Genomic DNA, 25,990 nt, shown 5'->3' on the forward strand with positions numbered 1-25,990 from the left:
CTGTGCAGTGCTGCCACGTGGCACAGAACAAGAGCCCTGCTGTGAGCCAGTCGCTGTGCTTCACCGCGTTCACACACGATACCAGCGCTGCACCGTGCTTACCCTGCACTGCCAGAGCAATGATGTGCTGCACCAGAGCCGTGCTGTGGCTCGCAAGGGTCTGTGCAGCAGTTCACCCCTCCAGCCGAACTGGATTGGGCTTCACTGTCCTGCACTGTGCTTCATCCTGAGCTAGAGCTAACCAGTGGTTCAGCAGGGCTGGCCTGTGCTTATCGGTAAGTAGGTGCCGCTCACCTGGGGTCGCGGGTGCTGTGTCACGGCCTGGCAGTTGCTGGGATGTCCTGCTTGGCGGTACTGTTCCCCGCACCCTGCTCCCATCCCTTCCCCTCCTCCTGCCCTGGGGCTCTGCAGGGCGGCACAGCTCCGTAGGGAAGTGGGCAGTGCTTGGTGCTGTGTGCCCCTGGGCTCCTGCGGCATGTGTTTGGCTGCCTGGATGCACTTGGGCTGCCCCTCTCTCTCTGCCTGGGGTGTCCTGCCCCAGCCCGGGCACTGCCTACCGCCCTGCTCACTTTACAGACACCCACATATAAACATAACCTTTATTGCACACAGCGCTGGGTTTTTTTTCATAGAAAAAGGTATTAACACATAAGCATTTGCAAATTGAAGCAACTCCTGTTGTTTTCAGAACAGTAAAATAGCATGCAATGTCTTCAAGACGTTCCTTTTTAAAACCACCGACAAGATCAGGGGAGGGGGGGAAAAGTTGCTGAGTCTTTCCTTGTGCCCCTTTCAAAATGATGTGAAATATATATATATATATGTTTACATATATATTATATTTTTTAAATCTGTAACATCAAATTCTTTGTGCCCTGGTTTCTTTTTCTGTTCAGAGAAGAAGAAAATAGCTTCATTTATACAAAAGAGTTCATTATGTACAAGTTTGTTAATTAAATATAAATGGTGCAGGGAAATGAGCAGCGTCCGTTGCGGGTGGTCTCTGGTTGGTGCCCTACACCAGCGTGTAGGACTTGGAGTAGGCTCCGGCGCCCTGTTTTTGAGACCTGCCTACACCTGATGTGCTCATTTCTAGGAGTGAGTCCCTGGAGCCTCCCACTTTGGAGTGCGTGGGCACCCGCGCCTCAGCAGTGGCAGCAGCGGCGGGGGGCTCGGCGGTGGCGGGGGGTGCCGGGGCAGCGCTGGCGGTGGGCGCAGCAGCCGTGCTCGTCGTGCTGGGCATGGGGAGAGTCCTTTGAGGTAAGGTGGTTGTGGCGGAGGCCGGGGGAGGCAGGCCCAGGGGCTTGCTGCCGGGCTCCAGCGTCATGTGCCGGGCTTGCGTGTGGTACGCCCGGGCGAGGTTTCGGATGGAGGCTTCCCGCGGCGGCACCACCGGGCAGGGCTCGTGGGTGTCGGGCTTGCGGAAGAAGGCCTCCGACTTGACGTAGAGTGGAAGGTTGCAGTAGTCGCCTGCAAGGGGAAGCCGTGGTGGGTGAGGCTCTGCAGGGGCCCTGCCCACCCTGGGGGACCCCTCCTGGCCCCCGCCCTCTGTATATGTTAGTGGAATATGATATAAAACATGCAATATAATCATCCTATACCTTGTCATACTTTAGGCAATGCAATGCATCTAGCACATCAAACTACAGTGTTCAATGCTTTATGTAATGTCCTATAAAGTATTATCATGTGTAACACTAAATGTATGCTGTAATAAAACAATGTTATACAACACTTTCAAAACATTCTGACTTTCTTTTTCTCTGTTATGTTTTCAGGTATAATACAATATAGTATATAGTATGTATAGGTAATGTAGTGTGTAATGTTACTTATGAGTGTGTGATACAAGGCAGTAGTATCCATAGGGGTATATATTGCATGCTGGTCTGTAATGTATGTTGCGCAAACGTTTCTACTATGTTCGTCACATCAACTGTAGTATACAGTACATGTCAGTGTTATATAGTATGCTCTATCAACTATTATACCATGCAAACAGCATTTCTATTTCAATAAACAATATATTATGCTCTGTTGTGTTATATAGCAGTATATATAACTAATACCTTACTTTAAGGATTTATGTGTACGTATAAGACACTGCATTATTATATTGTGTGATATAGGTGTTATGTAACACAAACCAATGCAACACTATTGCTTTTAATGGTATATGTTTTGTAATATGTTCTGTAAACTACCTGTTTATAATACTATAATAATGTATTATATTGTCTTAGAATGTACACTATACAATTTAAAATGTATCATAAAAGTATATTGTCTCACTTGCAGAAAAAGATTATCTAATACTGTATATTACATAATATACTCAGTGTATATAAATTAATTCCCAATTATCACAGCTGTTTTTAAAATAGATTTTCTGTGTACTACATCCCTATGCACTATATGTATTTTCTTGAAATACAGTATTTCTTAGATATATTTGTACTTTTTCATAATGCAATATATTATGTATTATAGCTAATACTGTGTACTGTAACAAACAGCCAGCTCGAACACGTGTTATATCTCTGTTAGCTGGAAGAAACATCTCAAAGGGTTGTGTTTGTATTCTGTTGTAAGGTCGCTGCTGCTGAAAGAGACAATGGTATTGTCACATCTTTGGTGCTAGAATGGTTGTACTGTATTGTCTTTGTGGCAGAAAGACATTTCTCAAGTGGTTGTACTCTACTGCATGGTCGCTGCTGGTGAAAGATGAGTCCTGAAGGGTTGGACTGTCTCTTACTGACACTGCTGAGGCACTTGAGTACAACCCTGGGAGTCATGGCCTTCAGCAATAATGTAAGGAGAAGAGGAGCAAAGCACTGAGGAGAGGAGGGAGAAAGAGAAGAGAGCAAGAGGAGAGGAGAGAAAATTAGAATTGTTAGTTAGATTTTTGAGTAGGTCCTGTGGGGATCTTTTCCAGGTTGTGTTGGCATCTAGAAAAGATCGCTGCAGAATCTACTGAAATCACCTAGCAATTCCACTAGAAAGCCTTACAAAACCTAGAAAGTGAACACATAGAAACAAAACAGATGATACTGAAAGATCAGTACTGTGGAAGAGAGAGATGCTTTTCCCACTTCCTCTCCTACTCTTCACATGAACTGCCTCTTTCAGTACCTTTATTTTTGTATTTTTTTTCTGCATTATACAACACATTAAACAGGAACTGTACAACTAAGGACAAAGCCCATGTATACATACTCTTGCTGGCACGGTGCGGGATGGGTACAGCCACGCTCTTGCCCCGCTCACTGTCCTGGGGTTTGGGCGGGGAGGCTGTGAAGCGACAGATGCCAGGCTCTGATGGTGTGCTCATGGAGGTCATGCTGTCAGCGTTGTCGGTGGTGCCAGTGGTCATCTGGTCTGAGGAGCTGTCGGAGATGAAGCACTCTGTGATCTCAAACTTGGCATGTTGCAGCTGCTCCTCCAGCTTTGCGTGCTCGTAGGCGCGTGCCAGCTCCTCGTAGGTAGATGAGGCGCTCTCTGTCGATACCATGCTGTTCCGCCCTTTGTCTGTGGAGGAGAGAACATGTCACATACCTGGGAAGTGCCCCTGGCCTGGTAATGCTGTTTTGCACATCATTGTCATCTGGGAATGCCCAGGCTCTCCCCGCTGAGAAACAGCCAGCCATCTGTCCCCAGAGTTGGGCATGACCCAGCAGCAGCAGCTCAGGAGCCACCACGGAGCTTCTGGAGGGGACCAGGAGATGACAGCGTGCCTGCCAGGCAGGGCAGAGCCCTGCACATGCACACAGTCCCCACACCACACCAAGGCAGCCACATCGGTTAACCTGGAGCTCAACAACACCGCACAGGGCAGGGGACACCACTGCCAGCAACTCACCGAGAGGGCGAGACCCAGCACAAGAGCCAAGGGCCTGTTACCTGCCTCTGTCCAATTTAGGATGCTATTCATAATCTTTACTAGGAATTGGAGTACACATTTCAACACTGCTGCTTTTTGGCTCTTGCCGTGGAAGTCCTGGTTCCACACTCCCATTGACTGACAGTAAATCCTATTGCCACAGTCACCCCGAACTTGTGGTTTGGGATCACCACCCGTGTCCCCCAAACCAGCAGATCCCTGCTAGCAACAGCCCCAGGGGCTGCCTTCGGCCCTGCCTCCCCCGGGCAGCCCTGGCAGACCTGTGTCCTGAGACAGGCTGGCGCTGTAGCTGTCGCTCTCAGTGACCGTGATGCCATGCTGGGAGCCCACTGTCCTCCAGTCCGAGGTGAGGGTCCGTGCCGGGGTGGACGCCTGGCACTTGGTGAGGGTCCACTGGCTGGAGTACCGGTTGCGGGTGCTGTGCGCAGACTTCACGCTCTTTCTTGATACGGGGTCTGGGGCACAAAGGTGACAGAGTGAGTCACAGCGGGCCACTCCCAGAGACAGCCAGGACGCTGTCCCATCTCCCTGGGGCGCTCCCAGCTCCTTCTGTCTTACCCACAGCTGCTTTTAGGCACGGCCAGTGCTGGGGGACAGGGCCTGCACCCCAGCACCCTGCTATGGGGCAGCAGGAGCACCCCTCTGGAAGGGGATGTGCAAGGACCGGCTGTGGTGCCTGTGCGGTGAGTGCCTGGCTCGCCCACACCTGCCTGGTGCCTGTGTCTGCAAGCACCCCACACTGTTGCCAGCAAACCCAGCCCAGCCCCACACAACCACAGCCACTTACTGGTGCCAGGGCGGATGTCCGACATGTCGATGAGGGGCCCTGTGTTCTGGATCAGAGCAGGGTGATGCAGCGAGACACCCGTGCAAAAGCTCTGGGGGTTCACCGCCTGACTGAACTCCGTGTCGGTCACTGGGATCGTGGCTTTGTCATCCCCTGTGGGAAGAAGTTGGAGCTCAGACGTCTTTCTCTAGCCAGGACCTTGCTGTAGGCTGTCAGCATGCCAGGGCACATGGGGATGGGAGATTTGCCTGACTGTTCTCCAGCCTGGGCAGCGGTGTGACAGTAACCCCCACCGAGGCAGAGCCTGGCCAGGGACATCGCTGCGGGTGCTGCCGGCTGTGCCAGCAGCAACGCAAAGTGAGCCGCAAGCACGCCTCTGCACCCTGCTCCGCTGTAGGGTAGGAAGGGGACAGCCTGGGGACACCGCAGGCTTCTCAGGGCCAGACGGGACGCTGGCCCATGTCCCTTCCCCAGGCAGGTGCTGCTGGGGCACCACGCCGCAGGGAGAGCACGGTGCTTACCCAGCTGTTTGATGCCTTCCTTGTCCTCGATGAGGAGCTGTACCCGAGGGATGTCTATGTGTAGTCGGGGGCCCTGCGGGGGACCCTTCACCGGCGTGTCAAAGCTGCGGTTATTCTTGCTGTGAGGTAAGAGGGGACGCAGAGCCAGCAATTACTGGAGAGAGCCCCAGCAGCTCAAGCCTAGCAGGGGCTGGGGCTTGCCGCTGGCCAGCCTGCCTGGGGCTCAGCTCTCCAGCTAAGCAGCTCTCCCCTAGGCAAGCTCCGGCATGGGTTCTGGGACCCTCCGGCAGGCAGGAACAGCCAGGAGCACCAGGCTGCTGGGCTACAGAGAGGCTGCTACGACCTTCACAGCCCTAAACCCCAGAAGATCTGAAACAGAGTGAGGGCTGAACCCGGGGTTAAAAGGATCTAGGATCACCCCCACCACCCAGCATTCCCTGGCTTCCCCACCCACCTCCAGCTCCAAGACCCACCTGATCAGCATTTCAGCCAAACTCTTGGCATCTGTGCAGGAGACACAAAAAACAAGAAGGCTTTTTTTTTTTTTTTTTTAAGACAGCTGTTTAGGGCATAACAAGCTGGTCCAGGAAAGCACAGCTCTGCGGTCCGGTCCCGGGCACTGTGCCTCGGAGTCCCATCTCACCTCGAAGCCTCTTGAGCCGCTTCTCCTTCCTCTTCTTGCGGATGATGAAGAGCAGAGCCACTCCTAGCGTGGCCAGAATCACAGGGCAGGCGATGGTGAAGAGCTTCTTCACGTCGTCACCCTCGCCTTGGGCAGACTTGATAGGGGGGATAGTGCCTAGGGCAGAGCATGGGCGGTCAGCGCTCCCGAGAGCCCCCTGCCTCGGCGGCATGGCCCCTGCCCCGACCCTCCCACTCACTGCCGTCGTAGTCCAGCGTGGCGAACTGCGTGGTCTCGTTGCCGCAGCCGGCGCTGTTGCAGGCCTTCATGCGGAGCTCGTACCACGTGGCCTCGCGCAGCTCCGTCAGGAAGACCTCACTGGAGCTGTTGGTGCGGAGGCTCTGCCAGACCCAGTTGCCCTTGGGCCGGTACTCCAGGACGATGGCGGTGATGGGGCAGCCCCCGCTGCTCCAGCCCTGCAGGTTCAGCCTGGCATGCGTGGAGTTGATGTGGGTGAAGAGGTGCTGGTCCTTGCTGAAGGAGGGCTCTGCGGGAGAGGAACCGTCAGGAGGGCTGCTGCGGAGAGGGGACCTCTGCGGAGAGGGGACCACAGTGGGGCCAGGACACTGTGGGGCAGGCTCACCTCTGCCGTGGGTCTTGGCTTCGATGATCTCGCTGATGCGGCCAGCCCCCACGCTGTTCTTGGCTGCCAGCTTCACCTTGTACCAGGTGCCGCACTTGAGGCTCTCCAGCTTGAAGGAGCGCTCGGAGGAGCTGATGAACACGTCCTTCCACTCCTCGCTGTTGTCCACCGAGTACTGGAGCACGAAGCCTATGGGTGCAAGGACGGGGCGGTCGCCTCCGGGCACACGGGCTGCCGGGGCAGGCGAGCGGCACCCGGGCAGGGCGAGAGAAGGGGTTACCGCTGGCACGCAGAGCCAGCGGGGTACCCTGCGCCCGCCTCGGGGACATCCTGTGGCCACGTCCGCTGCAGTGCCAGGGCAGCCATTACACACCGATTCCTGCCCGACGGTGACGGAAACGCAGCCCTCTACTCCTACGCTACCGACGTGGGTTATCGTTACCTCAAAACCGCTAGCAGGGACGAGCTGCTGCCCTGCTGGACCCTGCGTGCGGCCCGAAAGGAGGCCGACTCGCCTGCTGGCACTGCCTGCCGTGCAGACCCAGGCAGGAGCCACAGGCGAGAGGCACGTGGGCACCCCCAGCAGCTAGCCACCTCCCGAGTGCTCTGCCAGAGCCCCCCGGCTGCTCCCCCCATCCGCTCCCCTGTCCGCGCACCGCCTGCCTCCAGTGCCGCCGGCACAGCCCCCGTCGCTCAGTTTCGCACGGGAGCGTGGGGAGTGCGAAACGTGATTGATTGGTGCGAGGCTATAAAGGGAAAGCCAGAATTAACTAGCTCCCTCGGGAAGCTGCTAGGAAGTTGCTTTTGCCGTTGCATGCCGCCTCCTCTCCCATGATTAAGAGTATTAGGAAGCACACTGTGTCCTAGATGAACAAACCTGTTACACTGCCGTCAACAAGACGCCTGAAGACGGCTCGCCAGGGTTTCCCAGGGAGAGGCACGTGCATACACACGGAGCTTCGGGCGAGGGATACGCCGCCACGTACGCTGGTGCCCCTCAGGGCAGCACGTCTTTGCTGCCCTGACTGTTCCAACCTTTTTGGCTATACAAAATCCCCAGCTTTCGCAGTGCGTTGATAGATTTGCCTATTTTTGCAGGTTATTTTGCCAACTCTCAAATAAAAAAATCACAGAGAAGAGTAGGCTTTCTGCCTTTGCGCGTGTCACGAGCCACACGATGCAGACCTTGCAGGACCGCTCCAGGTGCCGAGGCCATCCGGGTACCAGCACGGCGATGCCAAAGGACCTACGCGAAGGCGTGCATCTGCCTCGCGTCAGCTCTGCAAACGCCCAGCTCCGGCTCGGGCAGAGCAGTGCCAAGGGAAGAGATGATTCTCACACCTGCCCAGCGCCAAGGCTTCCCTACAGCCGGAGGATGGGGGTACTGGGACCCTCCCGGGGCGGTGCGGGCCTGCCTGCGGGCACACGCTTTCCCGGCCGTATCGAAGCCAGCCCCGGCACCCCCACACCGCCCACGGTGCCTGGCACCCTGGTGCCTGCCACCGGTTATTTATTTATTTTGTACATGCAGCATGTTTTTAATATTTCTAATCCAATTATAACCAAATTTATCAACAGAGTCCGCTGGAGTGAAAGGCTGCTGGCTGGGGAGATTTGCTTGTAATTACTTTCATGCTTTTAATTAATTGTAAGCGAGGTCTCCTTCCTCGCTCCCCGCTCCCCCCTCCGTGTGCAGCTGTTTCAACGTATAATTCATGAGATGAATCAGAGCAGAAAGGAGGCTCTGGAAAGCAGGGATGCTCCCGGAGCCCTGCTGAAGCCCCCAGCCTGCCAGGGACGGGGGACAAATCCTGCCCAGTCAGGTTCAGAGTCACACCAATGCTGGGAGATGCGGAGCAGCCACTGGGGCGGGCCCCGGCCACCAGCACCTGAGCAATTAACGACATGCCCTTCGTTAGCTACTTCAACCGCTGCGTCTTGTCCAAAACACCTTACAACACCCCTCGTTAGGACTGGCAGCCCTCCCACAAGCTCAGAAGCATCAACCTTACTCTGGAGCGTTTACGAGGCGTTTTAGAGAGGGGGAAACTGAGGCGCAGAGACAAAAGCGCGTGCGCAGTGTGCAGGGGCATGCCCGAAAACATGCGCCATGAGTCCCATCCCCCAGCACCGGGGCCAGGGGCACCCATGGCTCGGGGACGGGGGCTCTGTCGCTCGCAGCAGCCGTACCTCGGATGGAGCTGCCCCCATTGTCCCCAGGAATCCAGGCCAGTGTGATGGACGATGCCGAGGTCTTGGAGACGGTCAGGCGGGGCTGGTCGGGGGGCACTGGGGAGGAAGGAAAAACCCATGAGCACCTCGCATGCACTGGCTGAAACTGCCCCGACTCATGCCCCCACAAAAGGGGAAACGCCAGCAAGACCTCCCACTCAGCCCTGGGCCAGCGAGAACCCCTCACACAGGAAAGCCCCTGTGGTGCTTCACCCCACTGAGAGCAGCGGACGAGTGAGAGCACAGGCTCACTATGCCGCCTGCCGAGACGGACCGTGTCCACGTGGGGCATTTGCTCCCAGATGCAGATGTGGGACCGCAGGCTGACCCCCCCACCAGCACCCCTCACCTTGCACCAGCAAGTTGATGATGATGGTGTCAAAGCCCCAGGTGTTGGTGGCAGTGCAGGTGTAGTAGCCGGAGTCCTCCGCTTTCACCGAGCGCAGCACCAGCGTGCCGTTGGCCTGGATCAGGCGATGGCCATCCACCGTCACGGGGATGGCAGAGTCCTCGCTGCGAGGAGAGGAGAGAAGAGAGGGCGCATCAGCCATGCGCGACGCAGCAAGGGCGATGCAGCCGGCACTGGCCCTCGCCTAGCCTCAGCTGCGGCACGGCTGGCAGTCCCCCTCGGTACCTGTCCTTGGTCCACTTGATGGCAGGGACTGGCTCCCCAACGGAGTTGCATGGCAGCCTTACGTCCTTCATCCATGGGGTGGTGACGGTGCCTCCAAAGGAGATGATCTTGGCAGGGGCTTGGGGACAAGGAGGAGGTCAACCCAGCAGGTGGGGCCCGTGCGTGGACCCCCCCCCCCCCGACAGGTAATGAGAGCTGAGACTGCCCGTGCTGTCCCTCCTCTGCCCTGGGCATGAGTCACCCCAGCTGTCCCTTGCTGCAGGCTGATAGGGAGCAGCCGAAGCAACCCTAGGGACAGGGGACAGCAGAGCCAGGGTGTGCGTTCCTGCCGCGAGCCAGCGGCCCCCACCGTACCTTTCCCAGCAGGCTCGATGGTGACTTTCTCGCTGATGTTGCCGCGGCCGGCGGAGGTGACGGCAGCCACCCACAGCATGTACTGCTGCCCACGGTTCAGGTGGGCAATGCGGTAGAAGAGCTGGTCAGGGCTGGTCTCGTACTCGCTGGGGGCCTGCGGAGAGGGAGACGGGAGACGGTACAGCCTCCGTGAGACCCTCGCCCCCATCACCCTCAGCTCGGGTGCCCCAGCAGCAGGGGCCCAGAGGCCAGAGCAGCGCCTGAGCTGTCAGCACGGAAAAGCTGCCTCTGGGCCAGCTGCCTGCCCCTGGGCATCCCCCCAGCACCCCCAACCCAGGGCATATCCCTACTGTCCCACTGCCAGCAGGCTTGTGCCCTCGGTCCCATCCCCGGCCAGCTGGCAAAGGAGGTCCATGGGTCCCCGTCCCCCCGCTCCACCAGGAGCGATCCCTGGGGAGCTCCCTTCGCTCCCTGAGGGCCCACGGCCGCCCGGCAGCCACCTCCTCGAGGTGCGGTGGGTTTGCTCCCGAGCAGTCATTCGGCTCCTTGGCGTTTCTCAATGCCAGCGTAAACCGGCTGGTGTCGTAATTTCTCCAGGGAGCCCGGGTCAGAGCCCGAAGAACAGATGGCTTCGAGGGCATGATTTGTTCCTGGGAAAGGACGCTTCCCCGGCCGCCCGCCCGCCCGCCGAGCTGCAGAGGGGCCTGGGCACGGAGGCAAGCGCCGGCCGGGCTGCCAAAAACCCTCTGCGGTCCAGGGGGTCCCTGAAACCCCACGCGGGCTCTCCTCCCGCATTGCCTGCAGTGACCGTCCCCGACCCCGCCGGCGCTCCTCCGGAGAGGTCTGGCTTGCAGCCTTGCAGCGAGGCTGAGCGCAAGCGCCCGTTTCCATTGCGTCGGGGCCACAGCCACCCCGGCCCAAGCACACCGCATGGGAAAGGGCTGGCCTGCACGGCACCCGGCCGCCCTGCCGTGCCAGCGCCGGAGAGGGGATGGGAGCTCAACAACCCCTGTAGCACGGGACGGACGCGGTATTCACGCGTGCAAACGTGGGACTGCGCGCAGCTATCTGCGCGTTCACCGGCTTCGAACGCGCACCCTTGTGTGGCCTGCAGATGGAAATGTACCCCACAAGCAGACACCTATATGAATATTGTATAGTATACATAATTTTTTTTACCCAAATGACAGTTTTGACAAGATGCCAAGAAAACAATATCGGATCCCAGCGGTTTTACCAGTTGCTTTGATGAAAAGATTATGTTGCCCTGGAAACCAGAGGCTCAGATAGCGAAATGAGTTTGAGAAGGAGCTTTTGATAAGCACTAGTCTGCAGACCTCCCATCAACCTCTCCCTCATGAAGGAGGGATGGGGCCAGGTTTGATTTCCATTTTATTTTCGGTCAGCCACTGGCATATTTCCCATTCTGGAGCGAGCGCTGAGCAGGGTAGATGCCGGAGGAAGGGAACAGACAACAGGACTATGCCCTGATGCAGAGCGTCCACAGGTGCCCTTTGCAACTCTGCAGTGCGTGGACCTGGCCCGAGGGACCTTTGCTGCTGCTGCTGCCGCCGCCACCTGGCATCAGCCCTCCCTCCCGTTCCTGCTCAGCCAGCTCAGCGTTCCTCCGGCACGCCCTGGCGATTCCCCAGCCTCACCCCTGTCCCTGTCCCTGTCCCATACCGGCTGCCCCGAACCGGGGCTGGAGCAGAAGATGGTGTACTTCCGAATGATGCCGTTGGGCTTGGCCGGCGGCAGCCAGGACACCACCACGCTGCTGGCAGAAGACGGGACGGCCTTTATGCCGGCCGGGGGACCTGGAACTGAAGGAGGGAGAGCGTGGCAGAGCCGGCGCCAGGAGGTGTCCGAGGTCTCTGCCCAGCCCGGCAAGGTGGCAGCATCCTGCCGCAAGGCTGGCATCTCAACCTGGCGCTGCGGAGGAGCTGCAATGGCGTTTCCACGCCAGCACTGGGCCGGTGCAAGTGGGGACGGGTCTGCAGGTGAGCGGTCACCCCGCTGCCTGTGGGACACCTCTCCACAGGTGGCTCCGTGCCGAGCCGGAGGCAGGAGGGTTAATTGCAGCCCAGGCTCTCGTTTAGGAACCGTGATTGGCTTTTAATGGCCGTCTCCTTAGTCTCCTTAATCCTCCAGAGCGGCTCAGCCTTACCCTGCCCAGCTGCGCCTCCCCAGCATCTGGCGCTTCCCAGGATGGGCGGGCAGCAACGCTGGCCCACAGGCCCAGGAAATGCTCCGCTACCGAGTTAATGGCATTAAAGTAGGGCATGCAGGGGTCTAAATATTTAAATATCCACACTTAAGGAAAAGAAAAAAAGAGAGAGGGAAATGCCCTGCCCGTGGCTGTACCCGGGGGGTTTCCTCCGGGTTTCCTCCGTGCCCCCGCAGCCACTCCAGTCCTTCCCTCACCAGTGCAGGAACACAACACAACGTGCTGTGACACAAGCGAGTGCTCCCATCTCCCGGCATCAGCCGGCTACGGCACCCCGCAACCCTAAGTGACGGCAGCAAGACCTGAGCGGGCTGGGGCTGTGTGAGGGGCTGGCTGGCTCGGGCACTGCTACCACGGAGCAGCGGCCGAGGACCATGTGCATGCAGCAGGGCAGCGCCGGGTGCCTTCCTGCTCTCCCCTCCTCCTCGCCCAGCCAGGGGCGGCTGCGGGCGCACAGCGGGCTGCAGGGCACAGGACCTGCCTGCAAGTTTGGCAAACCGAGCAGGGAGGAAACGAAAAGGAAGGAGAAGCCCTGCCCGGCCCCGACTGCCCGCTCTGGGGGCTGCGCAGCTGCCTTTATTCATTGCTAACGGCTCCTACTCAACGCTCCATCTTCTCACTTCTGATTAACCAGCATTGCCACAGTTCATCAGCCAGGGGTAAGAGGAGAGCGCACCCGCACACACCCACTGCCCCGGGGAGCGCGGCTTACTGTCCTCCTTGGTCTGGATGTAGAGCACGCTGCTGCGGACGCCGTCGCCAGCCTGGGTGTACGCCAGCACCTGCACACTGTAGTTCGTGAACTTCTCCATGCCCCGCAGCTCCACTCGCTCCCGCGTGGTCGTGATGTTCTGCATTTCACCCCACTCTGTGGGGAGAGGGGGCCCGTCAGCCCCACGCCGCCACCTGCCCGGGTCCCCTGCGTCCCCTGCGCTCCACGAGCCCTCACCTCCATCCATGTAGAGGGACCAGAAGATGACCCGGTATCCCTTGAGCACCCCGTTGAGGGTGCTGCGTGGGGGCTCCGACCAGGAGATCACGGCCACGTCCGACGTGATGGAGATGGCCCGCACGTTCTCGGGGGGCTGGCTGGGAACTGAGGAGGGAACGGATGGGGAGGACGATCAGCAGGAGGACGGAGAGGTGGTACGTGCCTGGCAGACGCCAGGCTGAAGGAGCCGTGTCCCACGGGTCAGCTGCCCCGACTGCACCCGCGTGGTACCCCATGGTGCTGCTGGCCCCTCTCCCCCGGCCACTCGAGCCCCTGGAGCCAGTCCTGCCCAGCACGCGGGGCACCAGGGCTGGGCAAACGCAGCAGTCTGCCTCTGATGCACAGTTTTGCTCCTCCTGGACCACCGAGGCGGGTGCAACCCCCGTGCTCGTGGGGACGGGGAGGCCGCCGGGACACGCTGTGTTTCCCAGCAAGGGGAGAGCGGGAGAGCTGCCTGGATGCGAGGTAATTAGATCCCATTGCCCCATAAGAGGTAACTCTAATTTTTATGAGCGTTTAAATGATAATACATCACCATAACGATCCTCTTTGAAAATGATTATTGTTTCATATTACTTAGGTGCAAAAATATAAGCACCATGTAATTAGGGACAGAGTATAATAAACTAATACAGATAGTCCGTTTGAACAAAATGAAGGTAATATAATTATGGAAAAGACACTATTGCTAAAACAGGGGCCCTTGAATACCCCAGGAGGAGTGCTAATGTAGCCAGGAAATGATCACGGTTTGACAGGCTAACGAGAGCCTTAATTAAGTATGAAAAACTGCCGAGCAAATGCACTGCAAAACTTTGTTCTCGTCGGTTTTAAAATGACGGAGGCCACCGGCGATCTTTCCCGGATGGAAACCTCTGTGGCACTTCAGCAACATCTAAATCCACCTTGACATCATTCTAATTGCGCCAGAACCCCAGAGCCGTGGGTGTCCTGGCATCCTCGTGCTCACAACTCCTTCCCGGGGCAGCTGCGAGCATGCACGCACGTGCACACAGCCAAGAGCCAAATGCTGCCAGCGGGCAGCAACCATCCCACGACCCGCTCGGAACGGGGCCGGGAGCGGCTGAGGGTGGAAAGACTGGGAGTCCCCCAGGTGGGACTTGGCACCGGGGAGCAGGAAAACCGCCTGGCTTGGGGACGGGGCCAGCCTTACCGTCCTCCAGCGTGGTGGCGTTGATCTCACTGGATGACGGTCCCGTCCCCGCGCGGTTAAACGCCTGCACCACGACCCCATACTGGGCAAACTTCTTCAGGTTGTCCAGCGTGTAGACCTCACTGTCTCCCGTGGCTTTCATCTCCACAATGCTGTACTGCCCGTTGCTGCCCGGGCTGTTCTCCCGGTACCCAATCTGGTAGCCACGGATCACCCCGTTCTGCAGCTCTTTCTTCGGGGCCTGAGGAACGAGGGGTGCAAGATGGAGCCGTGTCAGGCAGGTCTACATCCCAGGGCCGGGAGGCTTGCAGGGCTCCTTTGCCCCCGACCGCCTCTCCCCCACAGCTCTTCTCAATGCTTTGAAGTTTTCTCTCCCCACAGCAGCACCGTGGAAAAGGTCGAGCCGGTCCTTGGAGGCCACCGGAGAGGAAGGTGCTGGCCGGGCAGCAGGATGTGTCTGGCCAGCGCCATTCCCCAACTGGAGCAGCTCAACGGGAGGAGGGAAAAACCCCAAGTCTGACAGCCTTAAAAATGTGTGAGGCCAGGCTGAGATCAATCTTAACAATATTTCTCTGAAGCATTAAGAAATCAATAGGGTTGATTGCAAATTTATGTTATAAAGCCAGGGCGATCCATCTTACTAGAATACTCTTAAAACAAAGTGACTTATCTTTCAAGTGAATCTTATTTTCCATTAATCTGTTTTTCAGCGCTTAAGGGGAGGGGGAGAAGCTGGAACCCTAAATTTATTGACTTACCAGTTCATTCCGAAGTCCTAACTTTATAATCAATTTTATTTTTCATTATGCACCTTTGGAAAAATAAATCCGATTCTAAGTTTTATTGATCTTCGCTCAAGCCCTTTGCAACCCAGCGTCTCGGTTTTTACATATTTATCCTCTCTCTCCCATGACCCCCCACGGACATCCTATGAGATAATGAGCTTGTTATAAAACATGATTAATAAGGACCCCACATGACGCAGCCGAGCTCTGCACCCAGCCGTCAGGTTTTCATTTTGCCTGGGAAGTTCTTCCTGGCACTCGGGCTGCTGATGGAATGCTGGGTCCCAGGACAAGCTGCTGCCACAGAGGCTCAGGACGGTGTTTGGCGCTGCCCAAGCCCCCGTGGCAAAGCCCACGTGCCACCCTGGCCCCGCTCACCTTCCAGGTAACCTGGATGCTCTGCGATGTCATTGGCTGCAAGGTGACATCCATCGGAGGTCCATCGGGAGCTGTGGAGAAATAGACCCAAAAGAACATGTTGAGAAGCATCAGGGAAAGGACCGCCTCGTCGGGAAAATACGCGGCTTTAAGAGAGCTCTCTCGCAGCCAGCTTCACTCAAGGTGACAGCCCCCCGCTGCCTGTGGCTGCCCCTGCCCTCCGGCCCCAGCGCCTGTGCCGCGAGCCGGGAGCGGCACCTGCTTCCTCCGTGCTGATGGTGAGCTCCTTGCTCGGCTCGCTGCGCCCGATCTTGTTGAAGGAGTACATGCGGATGCTGTACACAGAGGCTGGGTGGAGGTCCACAATGTTCGCCTGGTTGATGGTGGGAGAGATGTTGCGTGTAGACTGCTTAAAATCCCAGGAATCTGGAAAAGCGGTGGAGGGTCAGCACCTGAATCCCATCCCAGGGCCCGCAGTACCAAGGGGGCCGTGCTCAGGCAGGTGAAGTCCCCAGGCACCTCTGGCTTTCGTCCCCGGACCCCGCAAAGGGGTGCCGCTTCCCCCCTCCTCGCTGTTGTGCCGCCTGGGTTCGGCTTTTCGCAAATATTGTCTCTTTTAATATTCCCTTTCAAATGCGCCCATCCAACAGAAATTAACATATTTCATTAATGCTCCTCTCTCCTTTCTTCATCAAAGGAACCGAGATGCAGAATATTCCCTTGGAGGCGCTGCCAGGGCAGCTCCGCACCTGCCCACACAGCCTGGCCCGGGGCCATGGTGGCCACGGAGCAGCCCCCCAGCCCCGCCACTTGCCGGGGGCCGTGGCGGCACGGGGAGGGGAGGGGAAGTCGGCCATCACCTACCCGACTTGTTCTTGTACTCGATATCGAAGCCGGTGATGATGCTGTTGCCGTCAAACCGCTGCGTCCATCGCAAATTCATACTCCGGGCTTTCACCTCACGGATCTCCAGCTCCGGCGGGTCAGGGGGCTCTTGGGGACACATGAGCAGGTTAGGGACGACAGGGAGAGAAGCCCCCCGGGAGTGGGGGACCCTCGCAGCGAGGCTTTGTGCCCCAGGGCTCGTGTGCAGGGGAACGAGTACCTTGGACGGTGAGCTGGATCAAACCTCTGTCCTCGCCATAGGAGTTGATGGCGTGACAGGAGAAGAAGACCGAGTCCCCGCGGTCAGCCGGTTTCAGCTATGAACATGTCAGGGAGAGAAGAGGAGCCAGTTCAGACTGACCTACCCTGAGCACCATGCCCCTGCCTTCCCCCGGTATCGCAGCCTGCTCCCACCACCGGCCCCGGTAGGAGCTGTGCCCGTGGAGGCAGGTCACCCCCCAAAGCCCCAGTCCCCCGGCTCAGGTCCGTGCTGAGAATTTGTTCTTTGAGTTGTCCCTGGTGCTGCAAAACACCTTTGCGACCAGAACCCGTTGTACAGGCAGCTGAGATTTATTGCAAAATCCAGGGGCTTGTCACGGCAAGCAGACGGCGGCTGTTTTTTAATTGGTGTAATTAAAATTGGGAGCCTGGCTGTTTCCTCGCGCGGGCCCAGGGCAGCGCTAACACTTACACTGGTTGTAAAAGTCCAGGCGCCGGCCAGGTGCTTCGCCTGGCTGCACCGCAGCGTGCTGGGGCCGGGGCAGACGCAGCCGGCACACGGTGCTGCTGGCTGGAGGCGCGAACCCTCCGGTGGGTCTTCGGACATCCCTCCCCGCTGGACTTGATTTTGGCACCCTGGGAGCCCAGCCGCAGCACCAGCCTCCGCGACGCCCGCCGGGGACCACCGCCACCCTCCCCGGGCACCCCCTTGTGCCGCCTGCCCGCCTCCATCACCCGAGCGAGACACCCGGCAGCCCAGGTGGGTGCAAGACCCCTACCCCTCCTCACCTTGAGGGTGGAGATGACCTCGTCGCCGTTGTCCTTGGTGGTGATGGCGTAGCGCATGTTGCGGTCAGGGTCAATGACGGTGTCGCCCTTCTCCCAGCGGATGATGATGGGCCGCTCGCCCCGGGCGGTGCAGTTCAGCTCCTTGGTCTGCCCCTTGATGGCGATCGTGGTGTTGGGGTGGGAGGTGATCATGGCTGGGACTGCAGGGAGGCAGGGGGTCACCCGTGCCCCCCGGGGGACGGCCAGGTGCCGCCTGTGGCTGCCCGGCCCCGGCACAGCCCCCAGACCCCACTGGGGAGGCGGCGGATGCGGGTCTCACCAAGAGGCCACGCAGCCCGAAGCGGAATCGTCTCGCTGCATTATACAGCTCGGGATCATAAAATAATGAAGCAGATAAATTTTATAATGCATAGCATTACACCGGGGTAGACAATAAAACGTGAAAGACAAATAACCAAGCGCACACTATAATGAAGAGAAAGCCTCCAGTCGGAGACGTGCGGGTATGAATTATTGACTAAGGTTTTACACTCCCGAGGATGAGAGGAAGAATGTTTTCCATCACAGATTTGCATAATTCACTCGTATAAACCTGGGCAGAATATAGAGTGCGATTTCACATCAGCAAGGCTGCCTTTGCATTGCAGATGCCGGAGAGTTTTTTTTCCTTTCCATAGCCACCCCAATATGCAAACGAGGATGGTGGAGAGGCCTCACGCCGCACCCACCGCCCGACCAGGCTGCAGCACCCAGCGCAGGCACATCCTGGTGCTGCCCGAGCAGTGGCTGCAGCACAGTCAAGGATGGCCCTTGGGACAGCACGGCCAGTCCCTCTTGCCGCTAGCGAGCGCCCACAGCCCTGGCATGAAGCTGTTGCCTCCCGTCCGGGCGCTTGGGCCGCTGGCCTGGCAGCGGCACTGCTGCGGAGGAGGGCAGGCACGCCAGCCCGTCCCCGAGCGCTGCAGCAGCCTCTGCCGAAGCGCTTCTCCTTGCTGCAAGGGGCTGCCGTAACAAGCCCTGTCGGGCTCCTTCTTTCGCAGCCTCGCCGCTCCAAGAGCCAAGCCCTCGCGCCGCCCTGGTGCCGCCGTGCGGCAAGCCGGCCGCGGCACGCACCACGCAGGAGAAACGGGCTGGGGGGACGAGGGCAGCCTGGGTAAGCAGAAAAAAATGTAATGCATAAACAAACAGCACTGCTGAGTCCCGCAGTAATATATGATAATGACAATCCGCAAAGGCAACACACACTGTTATAATGGGACACAAGAGGATCTAATGAGCTACGACTTCTCGGCTTTCCGTGGCAATGTAATTCAATTAACAGCTAAGGAAACCTTTCCTCCTGAGCTGCCGGTATTCGCGGGGTGCGGGGCAGGGGCCCACGCGGCTGGGACAGAGCGGTGCCCGCCTGGCACCCGCTGGCAGTGCCCCATGGTAACCCTGCCCCGAGGAGAGCACGGCCGCCGGTGAGCCGGCATGAGGATGCGGCAAAGAGCGGGGATGTTGGGGCCAGGCTGGGAGCTGTGGTGCATTGCTGCTGGACCTGCAGTCCAGGGCAGGGGAAACCGAGAGCTACCAGAAACAGAGCAAGTCTTCTAGCTCTGCCCCGTCCCCAGCTGCACACCCGTCTTCCTCCGGCCCCGACGCCAGGGCTATGCCGGGGAGAGGGGCAGGTGTGGGAAGGGCCGGCCGAGCCCCAGCCTCCTGCATCCTGCCGGGGCAAAGGCAGAGCACAGGGACGGCCGGGGGCTCTTACGCCTACCCCAGACCCGGGGCTGACCGCCACTCTGGCTCCGAACGTGCACAGCACGGCATAAGGGCACCCACAGCCAGGTTAGGGGCTCGGCACTCAGTTCTGGCACTACGGCAGCCCTTGCCGGGCTCCTGCCTGCTGTCCCCAGTTCCTGCCACGGGAAAGCCATCGAGAGGCCACCCTGCCATTTGGCAGGCGGGGGCACAGGAAGGTGCTTCCCTGCGTTCAGCCTTTGTTTAGCCCGGGCCGGAGGCCGGTGCAGCACAGTGGGCACGTGTGGCCGCAGGGGCAGGACAGCCCCGCAGGGCTGCAGCAGCTGTGGAGGCACCAGTCCCCTTCCTGGCGAGCGGCGGCCCCGGGAGAGGAGCTCCGTTTCAGGCTCTGCTTCGCTGAAATGCACTTATTGATGTCTGATTAAGAGCAGCTCCTTGGATGTAAACATATCAACTTCTCTCAATTGCTGGGGTCCCAGGAGAGCGGCACGCAGTCCAGAGTTGGGGAAGCAGCAAAACAAACCAAAAGAAAACCCCAACCAGCCGTGCAGACAGCACAGACCGGGGCGCAGAGACAGCACCACTTGCATGCCGGTACCCAACACCTGCCCTGCCGCGTGCAGGGGGGCAGCATCGCTCGGGACTGGCCATGGGACCCTCTGAGGGCTGCTGGGGGCTGCTCCTAGCCAGCCCACGGCCCCCTCCTCAGGTGCAGCAACCTCAGTAAGGCTGGTTCCTGCCCGCCAGAGCATCAGCCAGAGCCCCGGATCAGCGCTGCTGTGCGGACGGGCTTCCCTTGAGGAGAGCTTGCCTCCGACGCTTTCTGCGCCCACCCATCCTCCCTGCACTGCTGCCGCGCTCCGCTGGTGCCCATGGGCCTTGTTAACAAGGCCTCGACAAGAGGCTTGTCCCGCTTGCTGGGCAGAGATAAGACTGGCTACAAAGGGAGTCGACAGCCCCCGACACGCTCTGGCATCCCGCGCCAGGCTGGGGCACGAGCCGCTTCGCGGCCTGCTGCTGACAACTGAATGACAAGGGTGACAAGGGCTGTGCCTGCCTCCCTCGCCCCCCTCCTTCTTGTTTGGAGCCAGCTCTGTGATGTTAATTTGATTGCACCCGTTTCAGCTTCCTTTCTCCACTGATTAGCTGAGTTTCACCTGAAGCATGAGATTAATTCAAATTGCATGGAAGCAATCAGTTACGCTCTTGCCGTGCGGCAGGGAACTTCCAAATGCGCCTGTGCCCACGATGTGCGGGCAGCTGCCCCTCTCCCAGCACCCCCCGCCGGACCCACTCTCCCCAGCATCGTGATGCCAGGGAGGACTGAGCAGAGGAGCCCCCCCTCCAGCGAGCACTGCCCACCGTGCTGCCGCCACTCCAGCAGCCCCGGTACAGCCCACAGGACCCCCCTGAGGACGCGACGCCCTCCATCCCGCACGCTCTGCTCTCGACACCCGGGGAGGCATGCAGCCATGTGCTAAATGGCATTTATCACGCGCTGGTGGTCTCCTCACCTGCGCTCAGCCCAGTGAGCCGTCCCCCCGGGTGCACGCTCCCGTCCTCCTGCATTCGCTGCCTTCCGCTCTGCAGTACCCCTGAGCGGACGCTAACGAGCTTCTTTTCAAAGCAGGGAAGGACACGCCACCGTGGCAAGGCAGCAAGCTGCCGCCTCCATCCAGACACACGCCTGCGCTGCGGGTTGAGCGGAGCAGCATGGCATGGGCACCCCGGGACGGGAAAGCCCCAGCCCCACAGGCTGCACCGCTGGCAAGGGCCGGGCACGGCCAGGGCCCCGAGGGTTACACTCCCAGGCTGGTACAAGCAAAGCTGGGCTGCTTTCCTTGCCCACCGGCTGCCAAAAGCAGCGGCCAGCTCCTTCCGGCACTGGCGGGTCTGCAGACGCTTGTCTGATGCGTTACCTGGCTGTCTCGGCTTGCCCCCCAGAGCCCATCGCTGTGGCATCGGGGAAGGGGATGTGTGGCTGCAGGCTGGCTGCCACGGCCGCTCCCCTCTCCCCTGCTGACCACCAGCACGCTTTGTTTGGGCTCTGATTAACTTTCATTTAACTTCGTCCGCGGTGGCCTGACTTTCAAGGAAAGCCGGCGCTGATCTCACTTTAATTGGCCTGACATTTCACTAAACAAACAAAAACCCCAAAATGAAACAAAACAAAGAGCCCCGCATAATGCTTAATTGGCTGTGGTGCTCCGTCTACCTATTCATCCAAACCTTTTCAAAGGCTGCGAGGTCTCCGGGAAATGTAGAGGCACATGCATAATAAGGTTATGTGCTATTCAAGTCAGCAAGCAACCTGTCCTGGGATGCAATTACAGCAGATAGCAGGGACAAGGCAACAGTTCAGGCTCCGAGACTTCTGCACGCTCACTCGGGATTAATCGCCTCGACTTTGTACCTGTGCCTTATTGAAGTGCGTTGTTTGAAGTCGCTCATTTTGATTCATCAGTCAGCGGGAGAAATTAAACAGCTGACAGGGAGGGGAGCAGCAACCCAGGAAAGCAGAGGCTGGCTGTGGAGGGGAGAAGCCCCGAGAGAAACGCCTGCCGATGCCAGAAAATAAAGTGCTTGGCTGGGGAGGGGAGGCAGCAAGGGGGCTGCCCGAGCCAGAGCCGCTCTCTCCTTGTCTCGTCCCGGGCAATTCCCCCGGCGCGAGACCCTCGCCAGGACACGGTGGTTCCCCGGGGAGGGCTGCGCATCCCCTCTGCCTGGCAGCACCCTGCCCAGGACACAGGCAGGGTGGCAGTGGCTCCCGCGGCTCAGCCTGCAACCTCCATCGCTGCCGGCACGAGGCAGGCAGCCAGCGTCCTCACTGCCTCGTCCGCTCGGCGCGGGCAGGGCAGAGTTCAGCCCTGCTGAGCGAAGCCCCGCTCAGGAGACAGGCGGGAGCGGCCGCAGGAGGCCGCAGGAGCGACCGTGACGGGGCTGGTCCCCCCTCCACCACCTCCTTTTTGAGATTTGAATGCTCACGGCAGCAACGATCAAAATAAATAAAGAGGAGCTGGAGATTCTGCATTCTGTTGATAGCAACAGGAGAGGAATCCAATAATAAGCGCAGTTCAAACACGGTGTCTAACAACACTTCCCGGCCCATCCCTGTCAAATTAGCCCAGCTATTTCCTTTCCTCCTGTATGATGTAGATCGATTGCTCAGTTTTATTAAGGACAAAGCGCGTTTAATAGCAAAAGGAAAGCGGGTCCCTGGAGGAAGGGAATCAACGCCCTCCCCGTGCCCCTCGCATCGATCATGGGGATGCACGGTGCCGAGGGCAGAGCCAGGCTGGCGCGGTGGGAACCCACCACATGGAGGAGGGGGCCGTGCCAGAGCAGGGTCTGCTGAGAAGCACCCACCCCACAGCCACAGTCGCCTTTACCGGCGCGCAGGGTGGGAGCCTGCCTCTGCTCCCCCCGGCCACCGCTGCAGCCGTGCCAGGAGCAGGTCCCCGGCCCCTCGCCACTGTCACGCCATGGCCCTGGCTACTTACTCTTCACGGTGAGAAACATGGACTTGCTGATGTCTGTGCCCACCCCGTTGCTGGCCTGGCAGAGGTAGTAGCCAATGTCCTCCTCCAGCACATGGCGGATGAGCAGGGAGCTGTTGGGCAGGATCTGGATGCGGCCCGTGAGGGGTATGGGGTGGGTACTGCTGGGGGTTGCCGCTTCCTACGAGGCAACACAGAGACACAGAGCTCAGACAAGGCAGAGGAGCGCTTGTGAGGCTCGGTGCTGGGGCGACCATGCCGAAAGGGGACTCGCCCCCGCCCACACGGAGGTCCCCACACGCTGCCGTGCCTCACCCCTACCTTTTGCGTGTTTCCACATGACTTTCGGAGGGGGGTACCCGTCAACGGAGCAATTCAGCACCCCGGCTTTACCGTAAATGCCATCTTGGTTGTTGGGTTGGACCACAAAACGAGGAGGCACTGAGCAATCGGAGAGAAAAGATGGTCACTGTAGCAAAAACCCCATCACAGCTCCTTGCGACTCCTCCCTGCCTGCGGGCATGTGGGTGCCTGGGCTCAGCCCTGCTCCTCACCCTCCCTGCCTGTTTCTGCGCCACTCCCACAACCAGGGAAGAGCGTTATCTTCCTCCAGCCTCGTAACTTATCTCTGTTCCATGCCGTGCTACCCCTCCGTCACCGTGCACCCTCCCGAGCCCGACGCGGCAGCGGCATTGGGGACGAGGCTGGGCTGTGCGTGCGGCTGGCTCGGCCCCGTGGTGCTCACCCCGCACGATGAGCTGCCGCTCCCGGCTGACCGTGGCGGCATCGTTGCTGGCGATGCAGGTGTAGTTGCCGTTGTGCTTGAGGGAGACGCTGGAGATCTGCAGGGAGCTCATGAACTCCTTGCTCTCGATGGTGACTCCAGAGCCGGAGAGGATGACGTGCCCGTCCTTCCTCCAGGTGATGTGGATCGGCATGTCCCCGGAGGAGACCACGCAGGGGATGTAGAGGAGCTGCCCGATGGAGGCTGGTGGGAACTCGAAGGGCTGGATCAGCGGAGGGACTGTCAAAGGGAGAGGCAGAGCATGCTGGAGAGCCCGTCCAGGAAAAGCCTTCCTCCAGCGGGGACGGGACGCAGCGGGGCTCGGCAGAGATGCTGCCCCGGGAGGAAAAGCAGCCCAGAAACTAAGGCTGGCTTTTGCTCCCACCAGTAACATGGCCAGGGGAGAGTGGAAGGTGCCGCCGAGCAGAGAACAGCAGAAGACTTCTCCCACCTGGCAGGGCCACCACGCTGAGAGCGGGACGGAGAAACGCCGACCTCCCAAGCAGAGCAGGCCCCGCTCTGGGGAAAGCCCCAGCCGCCCGCCCTGCACGTGCCAGCCAAAATTCTGCCTCAGCATTTATCTGCTCGCAGAAAAGCGATCATTAGATGGATGCTTTTCTTAAAGGCACTGGATTCAGAACCAGCCATTATCTTTCGGATAACTTAATTAGGCAACCGCAGCAGCATCTCTAGCAATGTGGGAGGGGGGAAGAAAGCAGAGAGAGGGAGACAATTAGCTTAACAAGGCTCAGCACCTGGTAGATGAGATCCTCTTTCTGCAGCCTCCATAATTAAATTAGCAGGCTGCCAATCGTCCCCTCGGCAGAAATAAGCTGCCCTCGTACAGGCGCAGGAGCGGTTCCCCGCCCCACCACGCACCTCCCTGGGCTCCCACCTCTACCCCGTGCATCGCAAAGGTCTCTGCCCCTCCGCCTGCCCTGGCCCGGCAGCTCTGCGGAGCAGCGGGCAAGCGGGGGGCTGCTCACCACCCCCCTGGGCTGTGAGCCGCTGCCAGCAGGCAGGCAGGCCGGCCGGCCGGCCGGCAGGTGCGGGCAGGGCTGGCCTGCCCCTTTGCCGGCTCCAGCGACGTGGCTCCAGCTGCCAGAGCCATGGAACCAGCACTGCCTGTTTTCCATAATTAATGAATAATTAATTGGGAATGCACCGCAGTCTATTGCAGAGCTGGGATGGGCTTGTGGATCCGCGCCTCTCCAAACACGCCCCACTGGCCGCCTCCGAGCTGCCAGGAAAAGGACAGGCTCCCTCGACAGAAGAGCTCTCCCTGCTCCAGCTCCCCACAACCGGAACCCGCAACTCGCCTCTCCTTCCCAGTTTGCTTCCCCCTGCAATTCTCCTTTCTCCAGGGATTCCAGGCTCTCGGGCGCAGCCGCAGCAGGAGCCGGCCACGCGGCCGCAGCCCAGGGCACCGTGCGAGGGTCTCCCTGCCCACGGCACCCGCCGCAGAGCCCTGCCCAGCAGCTCAGCTCCGGAGGGGAGCCCCAGCGAACAGTCTCTGCCTTCCCGCGGGGTGAAACGTCGCCCCGACGGTGCCCCGGCGCTGCCGGCTGTGGAGCAGGTGTAGCCGGCGTCGGCACCGCGCTCCCCGAATCGCCGCAGGCACACAAGCAGAGCCCCCGGCCAGCACCAAACCTGCACGTGATGAATGAAAACGTTCCAAGATGTCTGCAGGATTAATGAGCTCTCAGGGCACCTTGGAGGAGGCCAGGTGCTCGGATTGCGCTGTCGGGGAAGCCCAGAGGAGAGGCCCTGGCAGCATCCCCGGGCAGCCGCAGCAGCACTGAGGAGCTAAAGGGAGGTTTGAAGCTGGGACCTGGGGGACCTGGGGTCCCCAGGCTAAGCAGCAGCAGCTAAACCCGGGCGGGAATTTCCCTCAACACAAGACGGGGAGCGTGGCTGGGGGCAATGCCTCGCGAGCAGGGCTGGGGGCTGCTGGCACATCCCTGCTCCCCAGGGGAGCGGCGCCGGAGGGGAACTGTAAAGCTTTTACTACCGCGTGCTCAGAAAGACCTGCATAACTCACTTGTGGCACTTAATGTGGGCGCCAGGCGCTTGTGGCAATAAAAGCTTTACGGTGCTCCACGCCATCCTGTGCTCCTTGCTCTGTGCAGTTATATTTATTCACTCCGCTCCGCGGAGCTAGCTCTGACTGTCTCCTAGGGCCTTTGCAATTCTTTTCCGCAGACCTTTTATCTGATGGCCGGAGCAAACAAGGAATCCAGCAAGCGGAGCCGGGTGTAAATCTCCAGCAGCCGCACTTGCAGGCGGAATGAAGACGTCTGGCCACGGCAGAGCGGCGTGCCGCCGGCCCGCACAGCACTTGCACCCGCTCGCCTTCCTTGGCCTGTCACCGGCCACTAATCAAGGCAGTAAATTCAGATTTGGAAGGGTTCGCTAGCGGTAGCTTCCCAGAATATACGGATCTTCGGCTGAACTTCAGCATCCAGCATCCGCTGATGGCACGTCGCAGCGACGGACAAAAAGCAAAGCCCGTTATTTAACTTCACATGCATACACCCCTACAGATGCTCTCTCCACACCAGCCCCGCCTGTCCCATTCATCCCAGTAGAAGACCAGCGTTTACTCAACTCCAGCCTCTCTTCAAGCCCTGGGGCTCCCACACAGATGGGGATTTCATATAAGGTGAGGAAAGCAGGGCTGGCCATGCCCTCCATTGCAGACCTGAGGGGAGAGAAGTCCTCCCCACGCCACCCTCCGATGGGTTATCCGCAGCCTACTCTTCCCTTTACAAAGCCTTGGAGAAGAGCATTTGCTAATCAAGCCGTAGCATCTATAATCAGCTTG

The 25,990-nt window shown here is 59.1% G+C and overlaps 1 protein-coding gene across 1 annotated transcript in view; it reads right to left on the minus strand.

Moving 5' to 3' along the window:
• Window positions 1-585: 585 nt before the first annotated feature.
• The window catches only part of DSCAML1 (DS cell adhesion molecule like 1), a 112,655-nt gene continuing 87,250 nt past the window's right edge, over window positions 586-25,990 (minus strand). Inside the window, 26 exon segments of the mRNA XM_030021605.2 lie at window positions 586-1,470; window positions 3,217-3,528; window positions 4,162-4,356; window positions 4,689-4,841; window positions 5,210-5,328; window positions 5,683-5,713; window positions 5,853-6,008; window positions 6,091-6,378; window positions 6,475-6,663; window positions 8,665-8,763; window positions 9,056-9,219; window positions 9,341-9,458; window positions 9,695-9,848; window positions 11,378-11,517; window positions 12,634-12,789; window positions 12,871-13,017; window positions 14,087-14,327; window positions 15,250-15,320; window positions 15,508-15,675; window positions 16,114-16,242; window positions 16,355-16,451; window positions 17,143-17,342; window positions 22,386-22,539; window positions 22,541-22,563; window positions 22,704-22,823; window positions 23,128-23,406. Of these exon segments, the coding sequence (XP_029877465.1) occupies window positions 1,016-1,470; window positions 3,217-3,528; window positions 4,162-4,356; window positions 4,689-4,841; window positions 5,210-5,328; window positions 5,683-5,713; window positions 5,853-6,008; window positions 6,091-6,378; window positions 6,475-6,663; window positions 8,665-8,763; window positions 9,056-9,219; window positions 9,341-9,458; window positions 9,695-9,848; window positions 11,378-11,517; window positions 12,634-12,789; window positions 12,871-13,017; window positions 14,087-14,327; window positions 15,250-15,320; window positions 15,508-15,675; window positions 16,114-16,242; window positions 16,355-16,451; window positions 17,143-17,342; window positions 22,386-22,539; window positions 22,541-22,563; window positions 22,704-22,823; window positions 23,128-23,406 (4,358 nt within the window). The 3' untranslated portion in view covers window positions 586-1,015.

The sequence above is a fragment of the Aquila chrysaetos genome, chromosome 8 (genome assembly GCF_900496995.4).
Source record: "Aquila chrysaetos chrysaetos chromosome 8, bAquChr1.4, whole genome shotgun sequence".
Classification (NCBI taxonomy): Eukaryota; Metazoa; Chordata; class Aves; order Accipitriformes; family Accipitridae; genus Aquila; species Aquila chrysaetos.